We start from the raw sequence: 24342 nt of genomic DNA, 5'->3' as shown, positions 1-24342 counted from the left end.
TACCATTTGTATTAATGTCGTATCTCACAATCCACCTCCCTTTACAGCACAACGCTTCATGTCTGTCTCTACTACTTTTGTAATAGCTAAAGCCTACCGCTGACCTTTTAGCTTCCCTTCAAGGTTTTAAAACGTCTCTTAGAGGAGATGTTTTTATATCCTTATAAATGTTCCGTTTCTCTCTCCAACCGATGTGAGATCTCACAACAATCTTCCTCGTATTTTTACAAATAGCAAGACGCCATCATCCAACTTTGATATGAATCAAGAGACGTCAATCATACAATATACTTTAATGAAGACGTGAAGAAAATATTGTTGAAATTATAAAAAAATATTTCAATTCATGCCACATTGAAGAAGAACAAAGTTTTATGTCATAAATTTTGGATAAATTACAATTTAGAGTAATTGTATTTCCTTAATATATTTTAAGACATTTTATTTACTTTAGGTTACATTTACATCATAGTTAATTAGGATCATAGAGTATGAATGTTACAACTCTTGAAATGCAGTTTCATTTTGAGGCTATATAAAGTCATGTATATTTTATTTGTAAGTAGACTCGAAAATTGCAGTAAAAGAAGCATTTGTGCTTTCATTAGATTTTCTTTGCAATTCTATGTAGTTTAGGTTGCATATAGAATCATTCAAGCTCAACAGGATCAATCTTGTTTGTGGAGTAATTCGAATCTCAAACAAGTATTCTTGCATTAAGATATTTGATCAACAAGAATCATTCAAGTTAGACATGATCGATCTTACTTGTGGAGTGATTCGAATCTCAAACAATTTTCTTGCCTTGAGATATTTTGGGTTAAGTCTTCCCACCACTCGAGCTCGTTGTCATCATTTATATACCACAAATCGTTGATCACATTCGGTTCATACGTATTCGGTAATGTGCTATGTAATCATAACACAAGAATGGACCATGCCCTATTATTTTGGTAATGAATATCACATTTTTAATGCAACCTTCCAATGTCCGTGAAGCCTCTTAAATACTTGCTTCAAACGGTGAGACATCTCCAACGGCTCAACCCTAGCGGTGGTTCTCACATGGAAAAATACCATACGTACATTCACAATTTAAATAATTTCCAAACGATTCTTCCTCCTCCCATCTCTAGGAATCCATGGAAGCTCTGTGGAATTTAGAAGACAAATGGAAGCTCTCAACGGAACAAGCCTTCATTCTCTTAACGTGCACGGCGGTCGCCGTCCTAGGGTTTTGCGCGGCGGCGTGGGCGAAACAGAGGAAGTGCGAGAAGACAGAGCGCCGACAGACGAAGGCGGAGAGGTGGTGGTGGAAGGGGGCAGCGGATACGCGGAAGGTGAGCGGCGGCGGAGAGACGCCGGTGCGGCTATTGGGCGGAGAAGGGGAAGGGGAAGATTTCGGAAGCCGGAATTCGACGGCGGCGGTGTGGCAACGGCCGATTTTAATGGGGGAAAAGTGTGAGATGCTGAAATACAGTGGGCTTATTCTGTACGACGAAAGGGGAAGATTGCTGCAGGATCAAATTGCCGCCATGGAAAACGGTTACAAGGTGCTGCTTCGTAAGTTCTTTCGGAGTTTTTTCTTAAAATAAAAAAAAAAAATAATAATAATAATAATAATTTTTATCTTAAAATTATTAATATATTTTTTTTTAATTTTGATCAAATTACACCTTAATTTTATTCATTTAATAAGTTATCGTTTTTTTTTCTCATTCAATAAAATAAATTATTATAATTTAAGTATTTAAAAACATTTTCTTCTATCAATTCAATAAATTAATATATTTAACTAATAATAAAATATTTACCGAGTGAGAGCAGACAAATTTAATGTCAATTATTATTGAGTTATGTTGACTTCGTTATGCATTGTGTAGGACGGAGATGGTATAATAGTAAAAACGAGGTTGAAGGATCTACTCTAATGTCCTTCGTCTTTTATGGGAATCTTCAAAAAGAGGTGTAAAAATTATACGAAGGGGTGAGCTTTTCCCGTGTAATATCCCTTTCTTCTTTTGGAATCATTTTTTTCCTTTTGTTTACACGTTGTCCACTTTTCGTTTGTGCCTCTCGACATTTTTACGTTGCATAAAAGAATTCAGATAGATAGTCGATTAGAAACATCACCTCGACGAGAGTTAAAAGAATATGGTTCTCGAGCTTGTAATAACAACTTGAAACACGAGTTCTAGAAACAAAAAGTTAATATTGCTCGTATGATAGACAAATCAATGACTGAGATAAGCAAACCAGAGTTTGGCTTTCCAATACTTGAGCATACAGATCTAACTCGTGAGCCAAACGTTTATTAAAACGTTTAAGAACGAGCAACTGTGAGCTTTATATTTGGTCTGCGCAAGTGGATCGAGGTGATTCTTCAAATACAAATAGCTTGTAATAGAACGAACAAAGTTTTTTCAATCACAAGGCTATAAGATATTACAATGGTTTTCACGCTTGAGGATCTTTTGACTGATTGACTGCTAAAAAAACACAAATCAGTCAACTTAACTGGAAAAATGAATGAGAGGCTGATTTTACAACAAATCACACCGCAGCCAGACACGGTTCGTTGGCTAACGTCGAGTCGAACGACACATCAATGATCAACCCTCCGAAATCTATGGTTCCTGCGGTAAACGAAGAAAGTTTGGTTGGTTTTCCTCTCATTTGCCACACTATGTATATAAAACTAGCAGCCCAAGCCCACCACTAGCAGACATTGTCCGCTTTAACCTGTTACGTATCGTCATCAAGCTCATGGTTTTAAAACGCGTATACTAGGGAGAGGTTTCCTCGCCCTTGTAAGGAATGTTTCGTTCTACTCTCCAACCAATGTGTGATCTCACAATCCACCCTCTTTGGGGGCCCAACGTCCTCGCTAGCACACCGCTCGGTGCCTAGCTCTAATACCATTTGTAACAGCCCACGCGGATATAGTCTGCTTTGGCCCGCTACGTATCCCCGTCAACCTCACGGTTTTAAAATGCGTCTATTGAGGAGAAGTTTCCACACCCTTATAAGGAATGTTCCGTTCTCCTCTCCAACCAATTTGGGATCTCACAATCCACCCTCCTTGGAGGCCCAGCGTCCTCGGTGCGCCTAGCTCTGATATCATTTGTAACAGCCCAAGCCCACCATAGCAGATATAGTCCGCTTTTGCCCATTACGTATCACCATCAGCCTCACAGTTTAAAACGCATCTACTAGAGAGAGGTTTCCACACCCTTATAAGAAATGTTTCATTCTCCTCTCCAACCGACGTGGGATCTCACAACTAAATCCTTAACCTCTATAGTTAACAAACATAGATGAAAAAGTACACAAAGTTCAAACTCTTACCTCATAATCACCACGTAAATACGCAATGCACGTATTCAAGCATACGATACAATCAACGGTTCTCGAGCCTCCTCTTCAGCAACACGACTATAGTAGAAATACAACACCAATTGTACAATCCCCAACAAAGCTCCTATCCCATTTGGAGCCTAAGATTCAACAACAAAAACGCACATTCACATCAAAACTCGATCAACTAAAACCGCAACAAACGAAGAAAATAAGCAAGAACAACACTTACATAAACGAACAAGTCGTAATTGAACAATCCATAGAGAAAGAACGATACACTCATAAGGAACGTCGAAAGCGAGAGATAAAACGGCATAAACTCCACACTCTTGGTTCGAATCACCAAATTCTAACACAAACAACAAAAGTAAGCAAACCTCAAAACAACCAACAATGTAAGGTAGAACAGAACACAAGACAAAGATCTAAACTTACAATAATAAACAACGGAGAAGCAAACATCGACACGAGCGATGCACAACTCAAGATCCCGACGACATTCCGACGCAACGGGAGATCAGGTATCTGTAAGCTCCCAGTAACAATAACAACAAAGAAGGCAAACACAGCAAGCAACAATCCAAGCATCTTGATCTGTTAAAAGGGAAAACTTCATTAACTAAAAGATCTTTCACAATTGCTAGTTCATATCATGGATGAACAAGTGGCTACCTTCTTGCCCTTTTCAGCATATGTTATGAAGAGGATGATGTAGGCGAGCTGAAAGACAGCGCCGATTGAGTTGACTGTCATGACCATTGTGTTCCTTGGAGAAACGAGGGGCGTGCCATACCATAAGCAAATAAGGCAGTTTAACAAAGCATATATGTATGGCAAACCCGAGAATTGTTCTGTTGTTTTGTTTCTGATAACACGCCGGAATGTATCTCTGCATATTGAGCAACAAAATGGTGAATATATGGCTTTAAACTCCATGAATTCAGCTACAAATTGTAGTGGAATAGATGGGTGTGACTTACAAGGGTGAGAGGAAGAGCCCAAATGCAAATATGTGGCCTGCAGATGAATAAGCCAATTTAGGGTATATTTGATGCATCAACAACATGTTCTAATAATAAGTATGAAAGTCCTTAGGATTCGTAAAAGCAAACGGTTCCAACCCAGAGTTAGAAAGGATGAATAACTCTTGGATTGAACTTGGAATCTATGATAATCACGGTTTGATCCCAAGACATTCACTCCACAAAGCTAATTGAATCAATGGGTTTAACTTCAAACCTTAAAATGTTTTGAAAAAGACAAGATAACACCTAAATGTGGTGTCCTGGTCGGGAGAAGAACTAAATATCCTTTATAAGGGTGTGGAAACCTCTCCCTAGCAGTTTTTGCATAAAGGGTTTCAAGAAAACTAAAGGTTTTTGCATTCTGCCGTTGAAGGGTGTGCAAACCTCTCCCTAGCGGTTTTTGCATAACGGGTTTCAAGAAAACTAGAAGTTTTTGCATTCCGCCGTTGTTGCTACTGCTTCTCATTTGATATGAGAACATTTAGTCAACGTTCGGCTCTAAAGATGAAATATCTTTAGCATTATTGGTGAGAATTTGCCTCAAATTTTACAAAGTTTTACAAATCCACCATGTTGGGGCTTATCTATGTTCAAAAGGGTATGGAGAAATGGAAGGAAAAGTCCATTTCCCCAAGGTTTTACCAAGAAAACGAGCTTCTGCCGCCATTAATGGAGGAATTTAGACCAGAAACAGAGAGAAGGAAGCATACCAGCGACTCCGGCTGCATCCCTGCAGATTGAGAAGATGGAGCCGAGAAGAACCATCTATAATGATTTCAAGCCACGAGAAGACTCTTCGTCTCTTCCGCCGCCGCCCCCGCCGCCGTCAGAAGGAATATAAATGCACTAAAAACCACCGATTTACAGAGGATTTTGAAATCAAACTGCTGAGGAAGATGATTCTTTGACAGAGACCCAATTCAGAGAGACGAATAAATGGGGAGGAAATGCCGTTTTACGAGGATTTCATTAAGCAATCAAATGGGAAATGCCCCTTTTTATAAACCCAACAAATTTCGTAATGAACCCATGAGAATTAAACAGAGATTAATGTTAAAAAACCAGAGTGGGTATTGGCTGGAAGAGGATTAAACATGGATATTCGGAAGAAAAAAATGGAAAGTTTGTCGGATTGGGACAGGACACTCTCCGTCTTACGTGGAAACTCAACAGCTATAGAAACAGTCGGACAAGTTGTCAAGTTGAGTTAAACAACGTGCACATATAAGGGTCGGACCCTTGCTTTATTTTGCGCCGTTCATATTACTATTTGGTCTATGAAAATTAGGCCACTCGTTTCAAATGAGAAGTAATGTGATTGAAGTTCTAGCACTACCGACGACACGTACGACCGTCTAATTCAAAATAATTAAAATTATAGACTCAAGCTAAAAGTATGTCTGAAAATTATCTAATTTTAAGTGAAAAACGCTAATCAATCTGTCTATATATCGTAAGTTTAATTGTGATAATCGTTTATCACTAATGGGGTTTTTCAATAATTTTGAATTATTTTACGGTCCGTAGTGATATTCACATTTTCTCCCTTTTTATGATGTATATTATTATATATGGTATCAATTGAATAAAAGTAGAAAAAATGTGAACGACGTGGGACAAGGGAGGACGTTGAGCCCCGAAAGAGGATAAATTGTGAGATCTCAGGAGGAGGGAAACGAAACATTATTTATAAGAATGTGAAAAATTCTCACTAATAGACAGGTTTTAGAAACCTTGAACGAAAGTAAAAAAAAAAATCCAATCAAGACAATATCTACAAGTGCGCTTGGACTCTTACATAAATGTTTTTTATTTTATTTTAAAATAATGACATGTATAATTTATTATCACGTCAATACCTTAAATATTTATATATATATATATATATATAATATATTAATGTTAATGGTATCATTATGCATCGTTTGGCCATTAATAATCAAATAATTAAATGATTACTTTCCATAGATAATTTATTATATACAAATACAAAAAAATATTGTTAACTCAAAATAATAATAATAATAATTATTATTCCACGTGCCGTGCACGTGTTTTTTTGCCAGCACTTAAAAAAAAGACAAATAAGCAAAATCAATCTTTTTCTTAGATAGTACATCTAAAATAAAGCGTGTGGACCATTTTTTTTAAATAAAAAAAGTACAAAAATAAATAATCCAAAATAATAATAATAATAATAATAATAATAATAAAATGAGAGGAAGAGAGGGAATTGAATAAGAGCCATAATTTATTGTGAATAAATAATTTTTATATAATTATTTTAAAGAAATTTGCACCACTTAATATATTTAACACCTATCAGATAAGATGAGAAGAATTTAGGACTTTTCTATATATTTTTTTTTTTAATTTTTATTGGCTCAAAATCTTTAGAAAATTGCTTTCACCATCAAAATTAAAATTGTCTTTTGCTAATTCTCATGTGAAATAAAATATTTAAATTTCCACAACTTATAATTCTCGAATGTTGACGACTTTGTCTTGTTTCCCATTATCTTATGCATCTGTCAATTTTGATATATAATTTAGTGGATAAAGACAGTAATCACCGCCTTAAGAGCTAATGATTTGATATAGTACCTCAATGATCGATCAATTTTAAAATAATTGATATTTATTGGTTTTTATTTAATTCTTTTTGTTGAAGGTCATTTGAGTTTTTCTGGGGAGTATGACATGGGTTATTTCAGGGTCGTAGTACTTGGTACTCGAACATTGGCTCGAGATATTTTCTCTACTCCTTCTTACCCTGAAAAAACAGGGGCACCTTGTGTCATTGAATCGATAACCATCTTTCGACTAACCTAGCCTCCTCTGTCCCTTGGGACCAATAAAGGGTAGTACATGAATTTTCACCTATTATCTATCAACTGCGCCTTTTGGCCTGATCTTAGACCCTGATTCACCCTCTTTGGCCTGATCTTAGACCCTGACTCACCTTTCGTGGACGAACTTCGCAAAAGAACCCTTAAATTTTCGAGGCAGTCGATCGGTCAAATTCTAATAAAGGGTCTAAATTGATTTAGAAAATGATAATTGATCTAAGTGAGAAGCAACATTTATTTAATTAAAAAAAAAAAAAAAGAATTATAAATAGAGGAAATGGCAGTTAGGTTTTGAAGAATAAAATAATAGTCCAATTATTAATTTGGATAATTCAAAACGGAGTTTCCGTAATCAAATAAGCCTAAAATCCTAAACGTGAACGCAACGTCTAATTTTGCGTAACTTTCTTTTGAAACAATCTTATTTTGCGTAATATTAGTCTAATCCTTTTTTATTTGTTTTTTCTAATTATTCTAATCAATTATTAGTGAAAAAACAAAAACAAAAACAAAAATAACATAGGGGTAATTCCGTCTTTTTCTTCTTCCTAAATCTTCTAATCGTTAACCCGACATTCGAAGAAGTCTATACACCTGTAACTCGATATGTGAAGAGGTTTACACATCTGTAAAAATTGGTGCACGAACGATTTTAAAAAAGAATCTTAATAAATCGTAGTTAAAAAATAAAAATAGTTTAGATTAAAGAAGAGAACGAGTGCCAATGAGGACGCTAGCCCTGAAGGGGGTGGACTGTGAAATCCCATGTCGGTTGGAGAGGGGAACGAAACATTTTTATAAGGGTATGAAAACCTCTCCCTATCAGACGCGTTTTAAAAACGCTGAGAGGAAGCCTAGTTAAGACATGACTGATCGGGATATTAACGGTTGTTATTACCCGAAAGAATACAACTTTTTGGCCATAGTCTAACTTATAGACAGACATTCAGAAGAAACATGTTCCATTATGCACAACAGAGCTTTCATTAGGACAAGGCCATGGCCTCAAAAACAATCAAAAGCCATTGCACAAACTAACAGATCCATCAATCTAACATAATAAAACAAAGCAAAACAATGGAGTGAGTGAGATATTTACATGACACCAGCCACCTATTTGTACATTCAATCGGTCCCGAGCAGAAACGGTATGTAAGGAGCCGAAGACAACGGCCTCGGATCTGATACGAAGAGAAAAATCATTAAACAGTTGCAAGCAAAAGTAGTAAAAATATGTTCACATACAAACCATACCTTCTAGTTCTAAACGAAGCCAATCTTGTGCGCATATTAAAGCTTGACGAGTATCTGGGCTTAAGGAGCTTCGACAGCGGTCGAGAACTCGACCTCCTGTACTGAATGCCATCTTGGGTCCAATGCTTGACATTGGAGTTCCGATTACATCACGAGCCATCCTGGACAAGATCGGGTACCTCGGCGTGTGGACGTTCCACCAGTTTAGTATGTTGAAATCGCAGTTTCGTGGGAACACTGGTTCCTCTAAATATTTGTCTAAGTCAGACGTCACATTTTGACCTTGGGATGTCTCATGAAGGAACTTGTCAAAGCCTTTTAGTCTGTCTCTTGAGTCGTTGCTCGTCCCAGGTAAACCGCTTCCAGGCAAGGCTGAACCTTGATCAACCGATGTAAAGCGGATTGAATATGCATCATAAAGTTCCTTGATACCACTCGAAACTTCCTTGACTCGATCCATAGCCGTGCTACCGTAAATCTGTGAATAGTAGTACTCGACCAGTTTCATTTTGAATCTTGGATCAAGAACTGCAGCTACTGCCAAAGCTAGACTACATTTGCTCCAATATTTATCAAACTTAGCCTTGATTCTTGATGCAAGGGAGCTGAGAAAATTATCTGAGCTCTTACACCAAGCGATTAATTGAATGTGAACGTCGCAGATCTCGGGAAAGTATATATTTGCAGTCGGAGTTTTGTTGCTCGAGAAGATGTTCATGATTTCGACGAAAAGTTTCAAATAGCCAGCGACACTAGTTGTCCATTCCCACTCCAAAACAGTAAGAGGCGACGCATAATCAGGATCATGCTCGTGTAGAAGATTAAACGCAGCCTTGTATTCGATGGCGGTCTCGAGCATGAAATATGTCGAGTTCCATTGACCAGGACTGTCAGGGACCAATATCTTCTGGCTGGTGATCCCAACTTGATGAGCCATCTCATTGAACCTCCCTTGAATGACTTGTGAACTTCTGATATATTTAAAACTCGCTCGGATCTTTTGGGTAGTCTCTCTCAGCGCTTCTATCACGTCCTCAGCGATCGCGTTCATTGTATGTGCAGCAGAGCATACATTGAAGAGTCTACCGTTACTTAAAAGAGGCCTTTTCTTCGATATGTGTTCGTTGATTCTTCTGATTATCTCGTCATTGGTCGAAAAATCATCAAATGTCAGAGCAAATAGCTTACAGTCAATGTCCCAGTCCATCAGGCATTTAATAATCACGTCTGAGAGCATGTCGTCGGTATGAGATGAATCGAGCGTGATAAAATTCAAAATCTTCTTCTGTAATTTCCAATCCTCGTCGATATAATGTGCAGTCAAGCATAAATAATCCATATTTTCTGGTGAAGACCACATTTCAACTGAAACATTAATTCTACCCTGCAATCTGTTAATGGTTTCAAAGATCTTCTCTTTTTCCTTCTCATAGATTTCCATACAAGCGAGCTCAATAGTGCTATTCGGTAACACCTCGAACAACGGTTGAACGTTTTTGACGAAAACTTTAAACCCGACATGCTCGACAATAGACAAAGGATAACCGTGCAATATGATCATACGAGCGAGATCATTCCGACTCCGCTCCTGATCGAACTTACTACTTGCAATGGTGACTACTTCATCCCTTCTCTGATCAGGATCATATTTCACAATGGCTGATTTAAACTCACCTTTTCTCTGTCCTTCATCAAAGCTGATATTTGCAAGACCACCTGAACTATCCTTTTTCATTCTCTTGGCTGCAAGCAGTTGCGAAACGTCGTAATTCGATCTTTTCAGACATCGCATCAAGTGATTTCTTAGATGCGTGGTTCCGCTATTACTCGAGCCACTGAGCTTCTTGTTGCAATGCAAACACACAGCATAGCAAATGTCAGCCTTTCTGACCCTCTCAAAGTGATTCCAAACGACCGATGTCAACCTCTTCGGTTTCTTGATCGATGAGTCGTTAGATATCTCCATTGCATGAGGATAAAATAAACCAAATTCTGTACAAGATATCAACTGCAAAGTCAAAGCAAAAACGATAACAAAGTGAAGGGAAACACGAAACAGTTCTAAGACTTTCTATATTTAGATGGCACAAAAGGGACTAACTTCTCAATCGTTCCATTTACAGAACAATGTAAAGATTACAATTCCTCAGATGACAGTTCATAGAAGAATAGAACACAGATAACAGTGATATACAAAACAAAATTGTAAATAAAGGATTCAAAGAATGGAAGGCAATTCAGCTATGGACTATATGAATAAATGGAATAGAACTTCAAACGACATTTTGAATGCAAGGATGAAACAGTACTTCAGATCTTACAACTCTCCCATTGTTTGGGCCAAACCCTTCAACTCTTCACAACTGTTACGTACTAAAACAATGCCCGAAACAATTGATGGTCAGTTCAGATTAGCTAGAACCCAATGGAAAATGATAATAAAGTTGATGATATAGATGTGCAGGGTCAAATAGTATCTACTGTAAGAGAGATCACGACTAAAAATCCCATGTTGTCCGAGCATTTTCAAGGGGTAAATGAATCAAACAAGACATCAGAAAAATTTCCAGCTGAGATAACGCAAATTCATCTTGAATTCTATCCAAAAACAGAAATTAAAGGAACATAAACGCCATAGATTATATGAAAAGACAGAAACCCAACAAAGAAACCGCATAAAACAGCTGAGTAGGACCAAATTGAATCATAATTCGAAGTGGGTCTTACAGGAAATCGTTGAATTGAAGTTTCTTCTTTCGAAAATGGTGGAGTCGGACTGGATAGTCCGACAGGGTAAGGAGAAATGGATTGTGAGACAAAAAAGAAAGAATCCCGAACAAGGAGCCAGGGAGAGTGAAACCAAACCAAAATCAAACCGATGCGCAACTGGGTTTAGATCCGATAATCCTGAAACCCAAAAGGCTGAATTTCCGCAATTCGGGCGGGTCGACGATCGCGAGAGCGAATCGGCGAATTTTGTAAACGAAATCAACCCAGATTTTGGATCCGTCAGGATTTTGGGTTTTGGGTTGGTTGGATTCGATGGGGCGGGGTTGATCGCGAGTTATGTGTGGCTCCGGGTTCGAAACGGTGAATCGTACCTAGGAGGTCACGTGTTCGAACTTTTATTCTTTTAGTAATTTCCCTATTTAAAAAAAATTAAAAAAAAAAGAAGGGTTCGGCAAATTTATCCCTTCCCCGGGTTTCTCATTTTCGTATTCACACAAGGTAGTCTTATCCGCTATCCATAGCAGAAATTCGCTACAATGGCGATGCTCTGTGCTTCCTCCTCCTCTACACCCACTTTCTTTGTACATTCCACTCTTAACAATGGGAGCAAAAGTAACAGAGGCATTCCCAGAAAGTCATTCGTTGATGGGTTTCCACTCCAACAATCAAAATCTTATTTGCTTCCAACTCAGACCACGATTACTCTGAATTCTCAGTCGAAGAGTTCGGCCGTTCAAGTGCGAGCTCAGGAGCTGGATCGTGTCCCTTTAGAACAGCGGTGGATGTTCGAGGGGGACGAACTCGATGGCCCTGTACGTCGGTATATCTTTTAAAATGTTTGTTCGTTTGCGCTAAATCTGGTAGTGGAAATGGTCTTATGGGTTCCAAGCAATCGTGTTCTTTTGGGAGGGGAGTTCAGTTTTTGATTTCTTTGGGGGAGGGAGCTTTGCTCAGTTCATTCAATTGCATTAAACTGGCTTCTCCACGTTTTACTGTCCCTTTCCATCAATTTATAGAAGTATTACAGACACTATTGAAAGTCGACCATATCATACCATTGTGGAGAGTCGTGGTTCCTAACATGGTATTGGAGTCATGCTCTTAATTTAGCCATGTCAATAGAATCCTCAAATGTCGAACAAAGAAGTTGTGTGTCATGCCCTAAACTTAGTCATGTCAATAGAATCCTCAAATGTCGAACAAAGAAGTTGTGTGTCATGCCCTAAACTTAGTCATGTCAATAGAATCCTCAAATGTCGAACAAAGAAGTTGTGTGTCATGCCCTAAACTTAGTCATGTCAATAGAATCCTCAAATGTCGAACAAAGAAGTTGTGAGCAATGCCCTTAACTTAGCCATGTCAATAGAATCCTCAAATGTCGAACAAAGAAGTTGTGAGACTCGAAGGTGTAGTCAAAAGTGACTCAAATGTCGAACAAAAGGTGTACTTTGAGGGCTCCATAGGCCTCAGGGGAGGCTCTATGATGTACTTTGTTCGAGGGGAGGATTCTTGAGGATTATTGGGAGACGGGTCCCACATCGGGATTGTTGAGGATTGTTGTGAGAAAAGTCCCACATCGGCTAATTAAGGGGCTGATCATGAATTTATAAGTAAGGAATACATCTCCATTGGTATGAGCCATTTTGGGGAAACCGAAAACAAAACCATAAGAGCTTATGCTCAAAATGGACAATATCATACTATCGTGGAGAGTCGTGGTTCCTAACAATTGCCCTTACAACCGAACATACAAACCTCTTTTTGCTTGTTACGCCAATGTGATGTTCATTCCCTGAATTTTGAAGAATTATTTCCTACTTCTGCGAGCTGTTTGTTTATTTCCCCACAGATTGGATATTCAGCAATCGCTGTTCTTTTCCATTCAGGACATATGGAACAAAACATGGTACCCGAAGGCTGTAGATCATGTGAACACAGAAAAACCTTGGTATGTGGTTGATGCCACTGACAAGATATTGGGAAGATTAGCTTCGACCATTGCCAATCATATCCGAGGGAAGGATTTGCCAACCTACACTCCTAGTGTGGACATGGGGGCTTTTGTGATTGTGGTATGTGGTTGTACTTGTTCATAGTGTTCTATTGTGGCTTTCATAAAAAAAAAGAATGATCTATTGTGCCTGCAATTACCCACCTCGAGCTGTGCATATGCTTTTGTGATACGAAATAAATAAGGTGTCTTAATCATGCTATGGATGACAAGATCTATGTTGTTTAGATTAAGGAGGTTTTGTTGTATTTTTTAAGTTTTAGATAATCGTCTTTAAGATTATAAGTAACGTTTAGATAGTGACCATTATGATATTGATGGCCTTGAAAAAGTTACAACCGTTCTATTAACCATATGTTACTGTAAGGTTTATTTTGGAGGCTATAAATAGTCATTCATGTTGTTGCTTTAGTATGAAGATTTTGGATATTAAAATGAAGTTTGCATAGTATACTTCTTAAGCCATGAGCTTGTTCCTTTGCCTTTCTCGTGTTTAGACTTGCATGCTAGAGTTGTTCAAGTAGCCTTGATCAAACTATTTGGTGGAATGATTCGAATCATGAGTTTAAAAACGAGTTTTTTTTACTCTTGATCTTGATCATCAAGGTAATCCGTTCCAAAACTTTTCCTTGGGTTGATTCTTATCGTTTTTGGGATTCTTGGATAATTTAGATTTAGAGATCTCGTTCTTTAGCAAGGTTTTTATATCAAATCCTAAGAGTTTCATATGTTTTGTCTGCTCAGTTTGAACTTTCTTGCTATCTGTTTTCAGTCCTCTCCAATCGAGGTGAGATCTCACACTTTCTTGGTCCTTTCTAGGTAAATGCAGAAAAAGTTGCCGTGTCGGGTAGAAAGAGGACACAAAAACTATACCGGAGGCATTCGGGGCGACCAGGTGGTATGACAGTAGAAACTTTTGACCAGCTACAACAGAGAATTCCTGAAAGAATTATCGAGCATGCTGTTCGTGGTATGCTTCCGAAAGGGAGGGTAAGCGATTCCGACTACTTAAGTGCTATATCGTATCATATACATGTAAACGACTCTGCAAATGGAATGTTTATGGGTGGTAGAGGGATTGCTAAAGTTTTGGGCAACACTCCATTTAGGAAAATTATGTCAAAAGAGATGCAGCAAGTATAGTTTCTACTTTATTTGGTAGATCTGTTTTGTTAGAAGCTTTAGTTGGTCAGTTAAGATAGCCTTTTGTGTTTTGGTTGCTGTAGACTATTGGTTAGCTATGTTCCATCTTACAGAAGAGTTCCTCGAACTCGTCACCAATGGGGTTTACAGCTTCAGATTATGCAATGGTTCTCACGTTCTATAACGTAGCATTCTAGAAGCAATGTGTGAGATCCCACATCGGTTGGAGAGGGGAATGAAGCATTCCTTATAAGGGTGTGGAAACCTCTCCTTAGTAGACGCATTTTAAAACCGTGAGGCTGATGACGATATTTAACGGGCTGCCAAGGCAGACAATATCCATTAGCAGTGGGCTTGGACTGTTACACAGAAAGTTCCCGTAAACTGCTAAAAGAATTTCGCTGTTTGCTTCTATTGACGTTCGTGATATTTTATTGGCTGTTTCAAACCATGACAATTTATGTGCAGCTTGGAAGAGCACTTTTTAACCACCTGAAGGTTTACAAAGGACCAGACCATCCCCATGAGGCACAAAAGCCAGTTGAGCTGCCAATTAGGGACAAAAGGATAAACAAGGAAAGATAGTACAAACGACGAAAACGATGAAGAAACAAAGCTCTCGTCTAAGGTTTCCAATGTTCATAGAGTTGGAGTTAGCGTTTTCATGCTTCAGCTCAATTTGATGTCTGTATTTGATCTGTAATTTGATTCCAAATTCTTCCAAGTTATTAACTCATAAGAGCAAATTTTTGAGTCTTGTTCTGTTGAAAGTTGGTTGCAATGGTGAGTTTCATTACATTTGTTGATTGATTTCCCTACTAAGAGGAATTTTTCTTGGTGTCAAAGTGGCCAAAAGTTTTGAACGATGGCAACTCAAATGTAACCTAAAAAAGGAACTCTGGATTGGATTCTATCAAATTAAGAAGCCAATAATAAGCATGATGGTTTTTGGAGGACACCACCTGGTAAACAGAGACCAAAAACCATCTTCTTCAGTCTAATCATAGTTGATTCCGGCAGCCAAGAGTTTCCTTGTTGAACCTGTAGCTTGCAGATCATAGGAACACAATCAAGTAGAATCAAGTACAAGACTGACAGTAGAAACTCAACTGAAACTGTATTTGTAATGTCTTGAATATGGTATCATGTCTAAGCTTCGTTTAAATACAATTATCCACACGACTATTTTTAGTTGCTAACTTTTTTTTAAATGCGGAGATGAAACTTCCCAAAATAAAAGAAAATTGAAACCTTAATTAAAGTATTACCAATGGAGTTTTAGAATCTGATTTCCACTCAAAAAGATGACGAAGGATTGGTAGATGGCATGTCCATAGATGATACACTCTCACTGTGGCAGCCGTTATCAATCATTTTATGGTTCTGCTGCATAAGGCTCCACATTGCGTTGATCTCTTCTCTTAAGTCATTTGGATTTGTAGTCAATTCCTCGACTGCAGCCTTGCCTTCCAGCATGCTCACCACCGATGACATGGTTGGTCTCGCCGAAAAAGACACATTGGTGCAGAGGAGAGCAATGTTGATCATAGCCATTGCCTCGCCTGGGTCGAAATTGGAGCCCAACCTTGGATCAACCAGCTCCAATAAGTGCCTGCCAACAAAGCCTGCATACGTTAGCTGAATTTACCTTTCCCAACTTCTACTTCAAAAAGTTATATTTGTTGATCTACTCATGATCATACTCATATCAAGTTACCCAATCGAGAAGATAAAGGCACTTCTCCTTCGACCGATATAAGGTGTTGCTCCTTCCACTAACTATTTCTAATGCTACAATACCAAAACTATAAACATCTGCTTTATCAGTTAAGTGGCCTCTTGTTGCATATTCTGGCGCCATGTATCCACTGCATCAAGAAAGGTATTAAGCATAAGTATGAGCTATATATCTTGTAGACAACAACAATTATGGTTAAAAATACCATTTTGATTTCTATAGTTTCAAAAGTTCTTTATAGTTAATTTTAAAAAAAAAAAACATTTAATCATAAGTGACTCACAATGTTCCAGCAATCCGAGTGGTCATGTGGGTATTCTCTTCTTCATCAAGCTTGGCCAAACCAAAGTCAGATATCTTTGGAGTGAGATTTTCATCTAGCAATATATTAGTTCCTTTGATGTCTCGGTGAACAATCTTCAATCCCGACTCCTCGTGAAGAAAAGCCAAACCTTTGGCAATACCAATACAAATTTGTAGCCTTGTTGGCCAATTCAATTCTAATTGGTATTCCTTAGGGCCTTCAATTTATTAGAAAAGAAAATGATCATTAACGAACTCATTGAATGCGATTACGAATTCTAATGAAAACTAGCTGGAAAAAGTTACCAAATAAGGCCCGAGCGAGGCTATTATTTTGCACATATTCATATACTAGCAAAAGCTGATCTCTTTCAATGCAACATCCATAAAGCTTTACTAGATATGGATGCTGCAAAGATGATATCGTGCCTATCTCATTCACAAATTCGCGTTTTCCTTGATTTGACTTTGAAGAAAGTTTCTTCACTGCAATCACGGTACCATCCGGGAGAATACCCTACATTTTGGAAAGAAAATTAACGCCTGCATTTGGTTTTGTAAGTGTTCTACAGAGAAAAAGTCTACAAATGAAGGAAAATGGAGAACTAGTGATACCACCTTGTAAACAGGTCCAAAACCACCTTCCCCTATCTTATTGGAACTGTCAAAGTTATTGGTTGCAGTTGTCATTTGCTTTAAAGTAAATGAACCAATTTGCAGACTCAGACCCTCCCAATCTGCACACAGGGAGCCAAATATTTGAAAGAATACTCAAGTTTATATCTGTTCTCATAATTAAAGTCTCAATAATCTTTTAATTTTGGTTAAATAATAAATTTGGTTCATATGACCAGAAAAAAGGTAGACTTTAGTCCCTACTATTTAAAAACTAGAATTCATCTATATGGCTTGATAAAACCTTCAAAAGAACTAATTATGAGGATTTTTTCAAACGAGAGAGACTATTTATGAAGTTTTATCAAACTATATGAATGGAACTGTAATTTTTATCAAACCACTACGACTAAATTCTAATTTTCTTGCAAGTATAGTAGTAAACTTGTGATTTAACTTATTATTTTTCGTTTCTTTGTATTTTTCTTTCTCACAATGGGTTTTGAGAAACATTTGAATTTATAACCAAATTCCAAAAATAAAAATAAGTTTTTTAAAACTATAGTTTTTCGTTTTCAGAATTTGGCTAGAATTTTGAAAACACTAAAATATAGACAAAAAAAAAAAAAAAAAAAAAAAAAAGAAGAAGAAGAAGAAGAAGAAGAAAATTCTAGAAAGAGTGTTTGTAAGCATAATTTTCATAAATAAAAAATCAAATAGCAAACGGTAATCAAACCTAAGACAGTTAAACACTCCACATATTTGTCATTGTTTGCATGTTGAACTCAAGATTAAGATAGTTCAAGAACCTCAAATAATCCCAGAAGATAAACCTCACCAACAACATTCACAAGTTTTCCAACAAAAATAAGTAATCTAAATTACCTTTTGGACGTGTAATTTTCCATCCAAGACACCCTCTCCACCATAAAATTCCAAGAACCAAAATTATAAAGAAGGCTTCTGCAGCCAAAATTCCAACGATTGCACCGGGAGAAAGGGGAACATGATCAACTTCTGATATTGGAGGCTTGAAAGGTGTTGATGGATCCTTGGAGTCTGCATCTAAATGTTTTAAAAAAAAATTAGAACTAAAAGACGAAGGATAATTAAAAAATGAAACGGATTTAATGCAACAATATTGAAAATAGGTGTACGAATTGAATATTGTAATATTTAAGTTCTCACATGTCGAACAAGTGTGGTTCGAGGAAGTGGTCGTTCACTCATTCAAATCCACAATGTGAATAGTAATGGAGCTTTATCAAGCATGCGGTGTACTCCAAAGAAGAGGAATTTTCCTCAATAAGAGAAAACGCTTGGTGAAGCTAATTCGAAGGGAGACTTGATAATAGGACCAAAGTCTCATGTAGACTATATAAATGGAAGAATGTCTCTTTTAGCGTGAGGTCTTATGTTGAAAATAAAGGGAAAAACCATGAAATCTTATGTCACTAGACAATATATTAGTTTAAAAAATAAAATAAGATATTTGAAAAATTAATAATCTCTTTTTCTAGGGTTTTAATCTTCAAATCACACCAAATTTTCTTAAAATTTTCTATTGATAGAACGCCAGAAAACATGATTATTTTTAATATTCTTAGACGAGGAATTTATTTTGAAATATGAAAATAACTTTCAAAAAAATTTCTAATGGTTTGAGCCACTCAGTTCATATTTACCATAATATATGTGAACTAATAAATTTTACACATTTAAAATACAATAAAAATTATATATCCTTTCGTTGGACCAAAATATAATTTTAAAATAATTTTGGTGGCTCCAAACCTCTCATCTCGAAAAGCACTGTAACAATTATCGCCATAATGTAAAGAAAATTTGGTTACCGGATGTTACTGTAATGGCTGATATTAGAGGTCCGTACACCCCTCTCTCAGGAATGGCATTTGTTCCTTTACCAGCCCAATATAAGTGGATCTCTAAAGTGCCTTCTTTGTTGACTTGAATATCAGTCTCTTCCAAAATATAGCTCTTACCAACACCTCCAGCTTTCATCGTGAGGTTAAAATCTGTTTGAATCAGTTTTCCCTGCACAGCAAAATTCAATTTGTAAATGGTAATTAAAGTACTCCAAAAGACTTAAAATAAGATGCTGATGAATTATGGGAAATTTAGTTATATAAATACTTTAACCTCCAATGCCCACTTGAATTGAGATATCAAATATGCGCCTTCCGGATTCGCTGAAGTCTTGGTGAGCAGTAGTAAACATAATTTCAGCAAAGTGAAGCTTGACATTGTAACTTCCTTTCCTCAAGCAAAATCCATAGTATTTGAGGGAAACAGGAGCAACTCGAGCTGTCTCATAGACACCCGTAGCAGAAATGGGACTGGTGTTTGTGACTGTGTAAGGAAGTCCCTCATTTCCCAAGAAAACACCAGTAGAGCTGTAACCCCAATTTCCTTTGGAAAAATCGAAGGAGCTGGACTGCGCACTGTTACCCATCGTATCCCCTTCGTATTCATTACCAGTAAAGTTCATGCTTTTTCCTCCACAATTAATGAATAATGAATCATCTACCAACAGTGACCATCGAAACACATTAGGAATCCATACAAATTAAAATAGCTAGGTCAGTCGGGAGTTAAATAAACTACAGTTTCAAAATAAGTAAAAATCCTTTGCTTACATCGAGCTTCTTTAGGGCAAGGGAGATTTTTCCTCAGGCACCAATCATCTCTGCAAATATATCTTACTTTAGAAGTCTACTTGCCACTTATCAGCTTTATTAAAAGAAAATGAAAATTACATTAAACCACCTCTCTTTGTGATTGTCACATTTTATCAAAACTATGTATTTGAAGTGATTTCATTTCTTTCTTAATTAATATTAATTTCCACTTGTTAAATTTTTGCAATTAAGTGTTAGACACAGTTAAATTTACTGTAACCCATCAATTTAGCAGATATAAATCTTTGATCAAAAGAACACAAGTTTGAATCTCCCTACAATGCGTGCATGAGAATCTAGAGATGATTTAACACTCTCAACATATAGGATTGTCCAATCACAATAAAAAGAAATTCTAATCTTATAAAATTGTGACAACTAAGCCCTTAAAAATGTAAATTGCAAGCACCACGAACCTTCAAACTATAAATTTTTTATAATGAAACCCATGTTTTTATATCAAATTCTCAAAAAGAAAATTTCTTAGATTAAGATGACCTTTCCACATCAACCAGGAAACTCTTTTTTTTTTTTTCTTTTTTTTTTTTCTTAAATATTATAGTTTTCAAATTTTATTAGTTAAACAACTTGAGTTTAATTGTAACCCTTCTATAATGGGAAGGTTTGCTTATTATAATCCATGGTGTTCTCTGTATTTTGCGAATTTCGCTAGTTCAAAGAAGGATGGACTAGATTGAAAGTTAAAGGTTGTGATTGTAACAAACAAGTGTGGGTAGGAAAATACTCTTGCGTTTGATTCCCATTCTTTATAGTTGAGTAACTTGAAACCAAGTTCCTGTAAAAAAGAATGATATAAAATAAAAATATGAGAGAAAGGACTAAATTCCGAAGTGAAAATTTGATTACACAAATGGTAAATTTAAGGTGGCATACACATCATACTGCCGACAATAGTTGGGAACAGTCGACCTTGTAAAATTGTTGTAAGATAAATCTCTGCAAAAGAAAAATTAGATTAGATTGTTTAATAGTTACATAATTTGAAGATAAATAATTTGTGGAACTCAGCATTAAAATTATCATACAAGTATTAATTTATAGACTGACATGTTCCTTCCGGAGGTCATAATCCAATAGGGTACTTGGCCGCTTAACGAGTTATTACCCATAAACCTACATCGATCAAACCCCATGTAATTGACAAAGCAACAAATAAAAATGAATAATAATGTTGTAAGAACATGTGAGTATCAACTTACATGTACTCAGTTGACTGGTGTACTAGCTTTCCAAATGTTTCTGGAATTGCACCGCTTAGTCTGTTGCAGCTTAAATCTCTGTTCATAAATGGAAATTATCACCCATTACTCCATCATATTAACTCATCATAAGTATTAATTTAGTCCATAATTAATCTCAGCAGCTTACAAAATTTCTAAGTTATTAAACGACTGTCCCATATAGTCAGGAATACGATCGTGGATTAAGCAATTTCTTAGGAAGCTGGGTAAAAAGAAGAAAAGAAAGATGAGATTAACAAAAGGGGTCTAAAACCAATAAATCTAACATGATAACTTGTAAGGCAAGAAATCAACAATCTAGAAATGTTGCATACAGTCGGCGTAAAGATGTCAATTGAGTCAAATCGGGAAAACTTGTTGGCAGTCCCTTCAAATCGGTTATCCCCCTGACGAAGAAGAGAGAAACGATAATTAGTATTAGTTATTCATATGAATAAAGAGTTTTGATATCAGTAAAATACAACAATAATGTGAATTAATTAATCCTCACAGTTCCTCTAAGCTTTTCAACTTGGATATGGCATCAGGAATAGGGGTTTCCATAGAAGTTCCTTGCATATATCTGCATATCAGCAGACAATTATGGTTGGACGAAGAATGATACTAAAATAGATGTTATATATTTACTTACAATTTCTTAATGTTGGTCCAATTGCCAATAAATTCAGGAAGCTTTCCCGATACACCATTTCCATCTATCCAACTGCAACAACATGCACAAATAATTCAGAAAGCCATCTAAAACCAAGCTCTAAAAGCTACACAAAATAGTTCTGGTACATACAAATCAGTCAAATTCCTCAAGTTTCCATAAGATTCTGGAATGGGGCCTGTGAAATAATTGGCAGAAAGAAGTCTGCAGATAATAATGAATATGAATTTAGTTAATTAATGGTAGAACCCTAACATGCAAGTAAACGAAGCATATAAATATTGGGGATTTTACAGCCTTCGCAAACGGCTCAATTTGCCGAGGCTTTCCGGAAGAGTTCCTCCAAGCTGATTGTTGTCCAAGACCCTAGAATATTCAGTATTCAATACTCAAACCAAATCTTCATTGTATCATCATAAACTTTTTAACTTAATAACTAATGACACTTAACAGTTCCTCGAGTGAAGCAATTCACCAATTTCTGGAGGAATCTGATCACTCAGTTGATTTCCCGACAATGATCTGACCACCAAATTTAGAATCAGACTAAAACTAACATACAATTTCACCTCTATACATATACATATATATATATATATATATATATATATATAAACATAAAAACTTACAAATGACGCAGAGGAAGGCGACCAAAGTCCGCAGGGATTGGTCCGGATATGAAATTTCGCGTGAGATCTATGTTTTAGTAAAAATAAATCAGGATTAAGATCAAGAATGTTACAATAGTTGAAGAAATGAGATTGACTTACAAAACTGTGAGGCCACTCAGATTTGCAAATGCCGCGGGAAGACGCCCTCGCAAGTTCTTACACTTTCAAGCTTTAATTAATACTTCATTTCACTCGTTTCTTCGTTAATCAATTGATGATATGTTAAAATATAAATATAAATTCACTAAAATGTTAAACCCAATAAAAAAATCATTTCTAAACTCATGGTTCAAATCCAGACTACTTGAATAACTCTAGCATCCAAATCTAAACATAAAAAATACAAAAAAAAAAAAAAAAAACAAACTTAACTTAAGAAATATAATGTCACTCTCGATCTAATATCCAAAATCTTCATTCATATGAATGATTTATAGCATTGAAAATAAACTTTATACTAACTTACTCGGTTAATTGTAAGATTGTAACTTTCATGGTCGTCAATACCATAATAACCTTTATAATTCTCTAAAACTTAAAAAATACAATAAAATCTCTTTAAATCTAAATATGTATTGATATCTACCTATGATTAAGACACCTTATTTCGTATCAGGAGAGGATCTTACATGGAGTAGACACTGCAAGAATCAACGGAGCAAGTGCAGCTCACCTCGCTAACGAAACTACTATTAGGGTCGTGGCAAGAATTTTGGTCGACTTTCCACTTTAAGATCTTCAGCTGTGCGGATATGGCTCGAAGGGCACTCACTGTGGCATCCACAACATGTTAGGTTTGAGAATCTAATGAGCTAACACAAACATAAAATTGCTACGTTACTACCTTCATGTTCAGGCAGAGGCTGCGCATGGCATCCAAATCGGAAGAACAAGTTGAAAAACAGCAACCCAAGAACAAGAACAAGAACAAGAACACGAACACGAATACGAACACAAACATGAAGACGAAGTGTCGTTAAATCCATGTTCCTTAAAAGACAAAGCCAATGAAAAACAGAGCAAGAAGAAACAGGGCATTCACAAAAGACTCCAATCAAAATATAGAATGATATGAAATGCCAATCTATTACATTAAGTCTTTGTTCTGCCACCGACAGGGAATGCACAATGGGTCCATAGAAAGCTAGACATTTATTCAAATATGTGGATTTTTCTAAAGACTTCACTCCACATTTCTTCCTTGGTCAACGTTGATAAAATTAGTACATTTCTCGATTATTTACACGGACAACCGTGAGATCATACATCGGCTAGAGAGGGGAACGAAACATTCCTTACATGAGTGTTTTTTCATTTTTGAAATCGTGAGATTGACAGCGATATGTAACGGGCTAAAACGGACAATATCTACTAGTGGTAGACTTGGACTGTTACAAATGGTATCAGAGCCAGACATCGGACGTTGGCTCTTAATGGGGTGGATTTGAGATCCCAAATCGATTGGATAGGGGAACAAAACATTCTTTACATGGGTGTTTTTCATGTTTTAAAACCGTGAGGTTGACGTTGATACGTAACGAGCCAAAGCGGACAATATCTACTTGTAGTGGACTTGGGCTACACAATAACTATCTAATCTTACTACATTTTGGTTGTCTAAAAAATTCTAAAAGCGAGAGTTTGGGGTTTAGGGTTGGTAGGTGTGAAAACTAGATATTTGCGCGTATGGAGTGGTGTTATGAACAACGGATTTGAACGATTTTTAAAGGCCGTTCATAAAAATCTACGTTTGTGTATAATAATACGAACATATTTAGGCTTAGTGTCTCCATACTAAGGAAAGCAAAGGCAAAGACCCAAACGTCTGAAAAGTAAACAAAAGTATGTCACCATCCCTAGAGCCCACACACTTAATGGCATACATATCCCACATGTGGTAGCCCCCCTTTACACAACCCTCAATTATCACTTGAAAAACCAACGCGGTCAACGGGTTAGGTTGGATACATGAATAATCATATAATCATATTCGAACGAGAGGTCCAACTTCCCACAAGATTATAATTAAA

The 24342-nt window shown here is 36.6% G+C and overlaps 5 protein-coding genes across 7 annotated transcripts; 2 read left to right on the top strand and 3 right to left on the bottom strand.

The window, feature by feature from the left end:
- Positions 1 to 958: 958 nt before the first annotated feature.
- Positions 959 to 2048, top strand: LOC111796532 (uncharacterized). The gene is given in 3 exon segments (XM_023679190.2): positions 959 to 1563; positions 1884 to 1956; positions 1958 to 2048. Coding segments are annotated over 3 exon segments (528 nt in total). The 5' UTR covers positions 959 to 1142; the 3' UTR covers positions 1992 to 2048.
- A 331-nt stretch (positions 2049 to 2379) lies between these two features.
- Positions 2380 to 5452, bottom strand: LOC111796531 (bidirectional sugar transporter SWEET2). Of its 2 annotated transcripts, XM_023679189.2 has the most exons (7): positions 5096 to 5441; positions 4341 to 4377; positions 4033 to 4249; positions 3796 to 3954; positions 3590 to 3709; positions 3349 to 3497; positions 2380 to 2636 (listed from the first exon to the last, which is right to left on the bottom strand). In XM_023679189.2, exons 1-6 carry the CDS (start codon positions 5148 to 5150, stop codon positions 3384 to 3386), a joined length of 702 nt encoding a protein of 233 aa, XP_023534957.2. In that variant the 5' UTR covers positions 5151 to 5441; the 3' UTR covers positions 2380 to 2636; positions 3349 to 3383. The 2 variants fall into 2 exon arrangements, with proteins under 2 accessions (XP_023534957.2, XP_086981189.1); XM_087125063.1 differs by lacking the exon at positions 3590 to 3709 and having other exon boundaries at positions 5096 to 5452.
- A 2727-nt stretch (positions 5453 to 8179) lies between these two features.
- Positions 8180 to 11527, bottom strand: LOC111797639 (zinc finger BED domain-containing protein RICESLEEPER 1). Of its 2 annotated transcripts, none has more exons than XM_023680703.2 (3): positions 11216 to 11527; positions 8489 to 10496; positions 8180 to 8415 (listed from the first exon to the last, which is right to left on the bottom strand). In XM_023680703.2, exons 2-3 carry the CDS (start codon positions 10452 to 10454, stop codon positions 8360 to 8362), a joined length of 2022 nt encoding a protein of 673 aa, XP_023536471.2. In that variant the 5' UTR covers positions 10455 to 10496; positions 11216 to 11527; the 3' UTR covers positions 8180 to 8359. The 2 variants fall into 2 exon arrangements, with proteins under 2 accessions (XP_023536471.2, XP_023536472.2); XM_023680704.2 differs by having other exon boundaries at positions 8489 to 10480.
- A 147-nt stretch (positions 11528 to 11674) lies between these two features.
- Positions 11675 to 15178, top strand: LOC111797644 (large ribosomal subunit protein uL13c). Its single transcript, XM_023680711.2, has 4 exons — positions 11675 to 12030; positions 13105 to 13290; positions 14049 to 14219; positions 14841 to 15178. Exons 1-4 carry the CDS (start codon positions 11755 to 11757, stop codon positions 14955 to 14957), a joined length of 750 nt encoding a protein of 249 aa, XP_023536479.2. The 5' UTR covers positions 11675 to 11754; the 3' UTR covers positions 14958 to 15178.
- A 600-nt stretch (positions 15179 to 15778) lies between these two features.
- LOC111797637 (putative LRR receptor-like serine/threonine-protein kinase At1g53440) lies at positions 15779 to 22499 on the bottom strand. The gene is given in 24 exon segments (XM_087124786.1): positions 15779 to 15997; positions 16090 to 16240; positions 16394 to 16631; positions 16720 to 16930; positions 17032 to 17150; positions 17914 to 18093; positions 18882 to 19083; positions 19202 to 19572; positions 19686 to 19735; positions 20473 to 20523; positions 20622 to 20684; positions 20796 to 20861; positions 20948 to 21025; positions 21117 to 21191; positions 21304 to 21375; positions 21480 to 21551; positions 21621 to 21692; positions 21774 to 21845; positions 21936 to 22007; positions 22093 to 22114; positions 22117 to 22163; positions 22271 to 22337; positions 22384 to 22415; positions 22495 to 22499. Coding segments are annotated over 24 exon segments (2469 nt in total). The 3' UTR covers positions 15779 to 15916.
- Positions 22500 to 24342: the final 1843 nt, after the last annotated feature.

Source organism: Cucurbita pepo, chromosome 6 (genome assembly GCF_057944985.1).
Source record: "Cucurbita pepo subsp. pepo isolate OVF chromosome 6, ASM5794498v1, whole genome shotgun sequence".
Lineage (NCBI taxonomy): Eukaryota > Viridiplantae > Streptophyta > Magnoliopsida > Cucurbitales > Cucurbitaceae > Cucurbita > Cucurbita pepo.
Note: the sequence above shows the minus strand (reverse complement) of the source record. Positions and strands in the feature narration are given on the sequence as shown.

Bases quoted from the DNA above. Each gene is read 5' to 3' on its own strand.
- LOC111796531 (XM_023679189.2), bottom strand. From the start codon at position 5,150: ATGGTTCTTCTCGGCTCCATCTTCTCAATCTGCAGGGATGCAGCCGGA. The intron at 4,250-4,340 runs GTAAGTCACACC...CTCAATATGCAG, and splicing joins GGGCTCTTCCTCTCACCCTT to AGATACATTCCGGCGTGTTA. The intron at 3,710-3,795 runs GTAAGTTTAGAT...TGTTTGTGTTAG, and splicing joins CTTCTCCGTTGTTTATTATT to AATTTGGTGATTCGAACCAA.
- LOC111797639 (XM_023680703.2), bottom strand. From the start codon at position 10,454: ATGGAGATATCTAACGACTCATCGATCAAGAAACCGAAGAGGTTGACA. The intron at 8,416-8,488 runs GTATGGTTTGTA...TCTTCGTATCAG, and splicing joins GCTTCGTTTAGAACTAGAAG to ATCCGAGGCCGTTGTCTTCG.
- LOC111797644 (XM_023680711.2), top strand. From the start codon at position 11,755: ATGGCGATGCTCTGTGCTTCCTCCTCCTCTACACCCACTTTCTTTGTA. The intron at 12,031-13,104 runs GTACGTCGGTAT...TTTTCCATTCAG, and splicing joins GGGACGAACTCGATGGCCCT to GACATATGGAACAAAACATG. The intron at 14,220-14,840 runs GTAAGCGATTCC...ATTTATGTGCAG, and splicing joins GTATGCTTCCGAAAGGGAGG to CTTGGAAGAGCACTTTTTAA.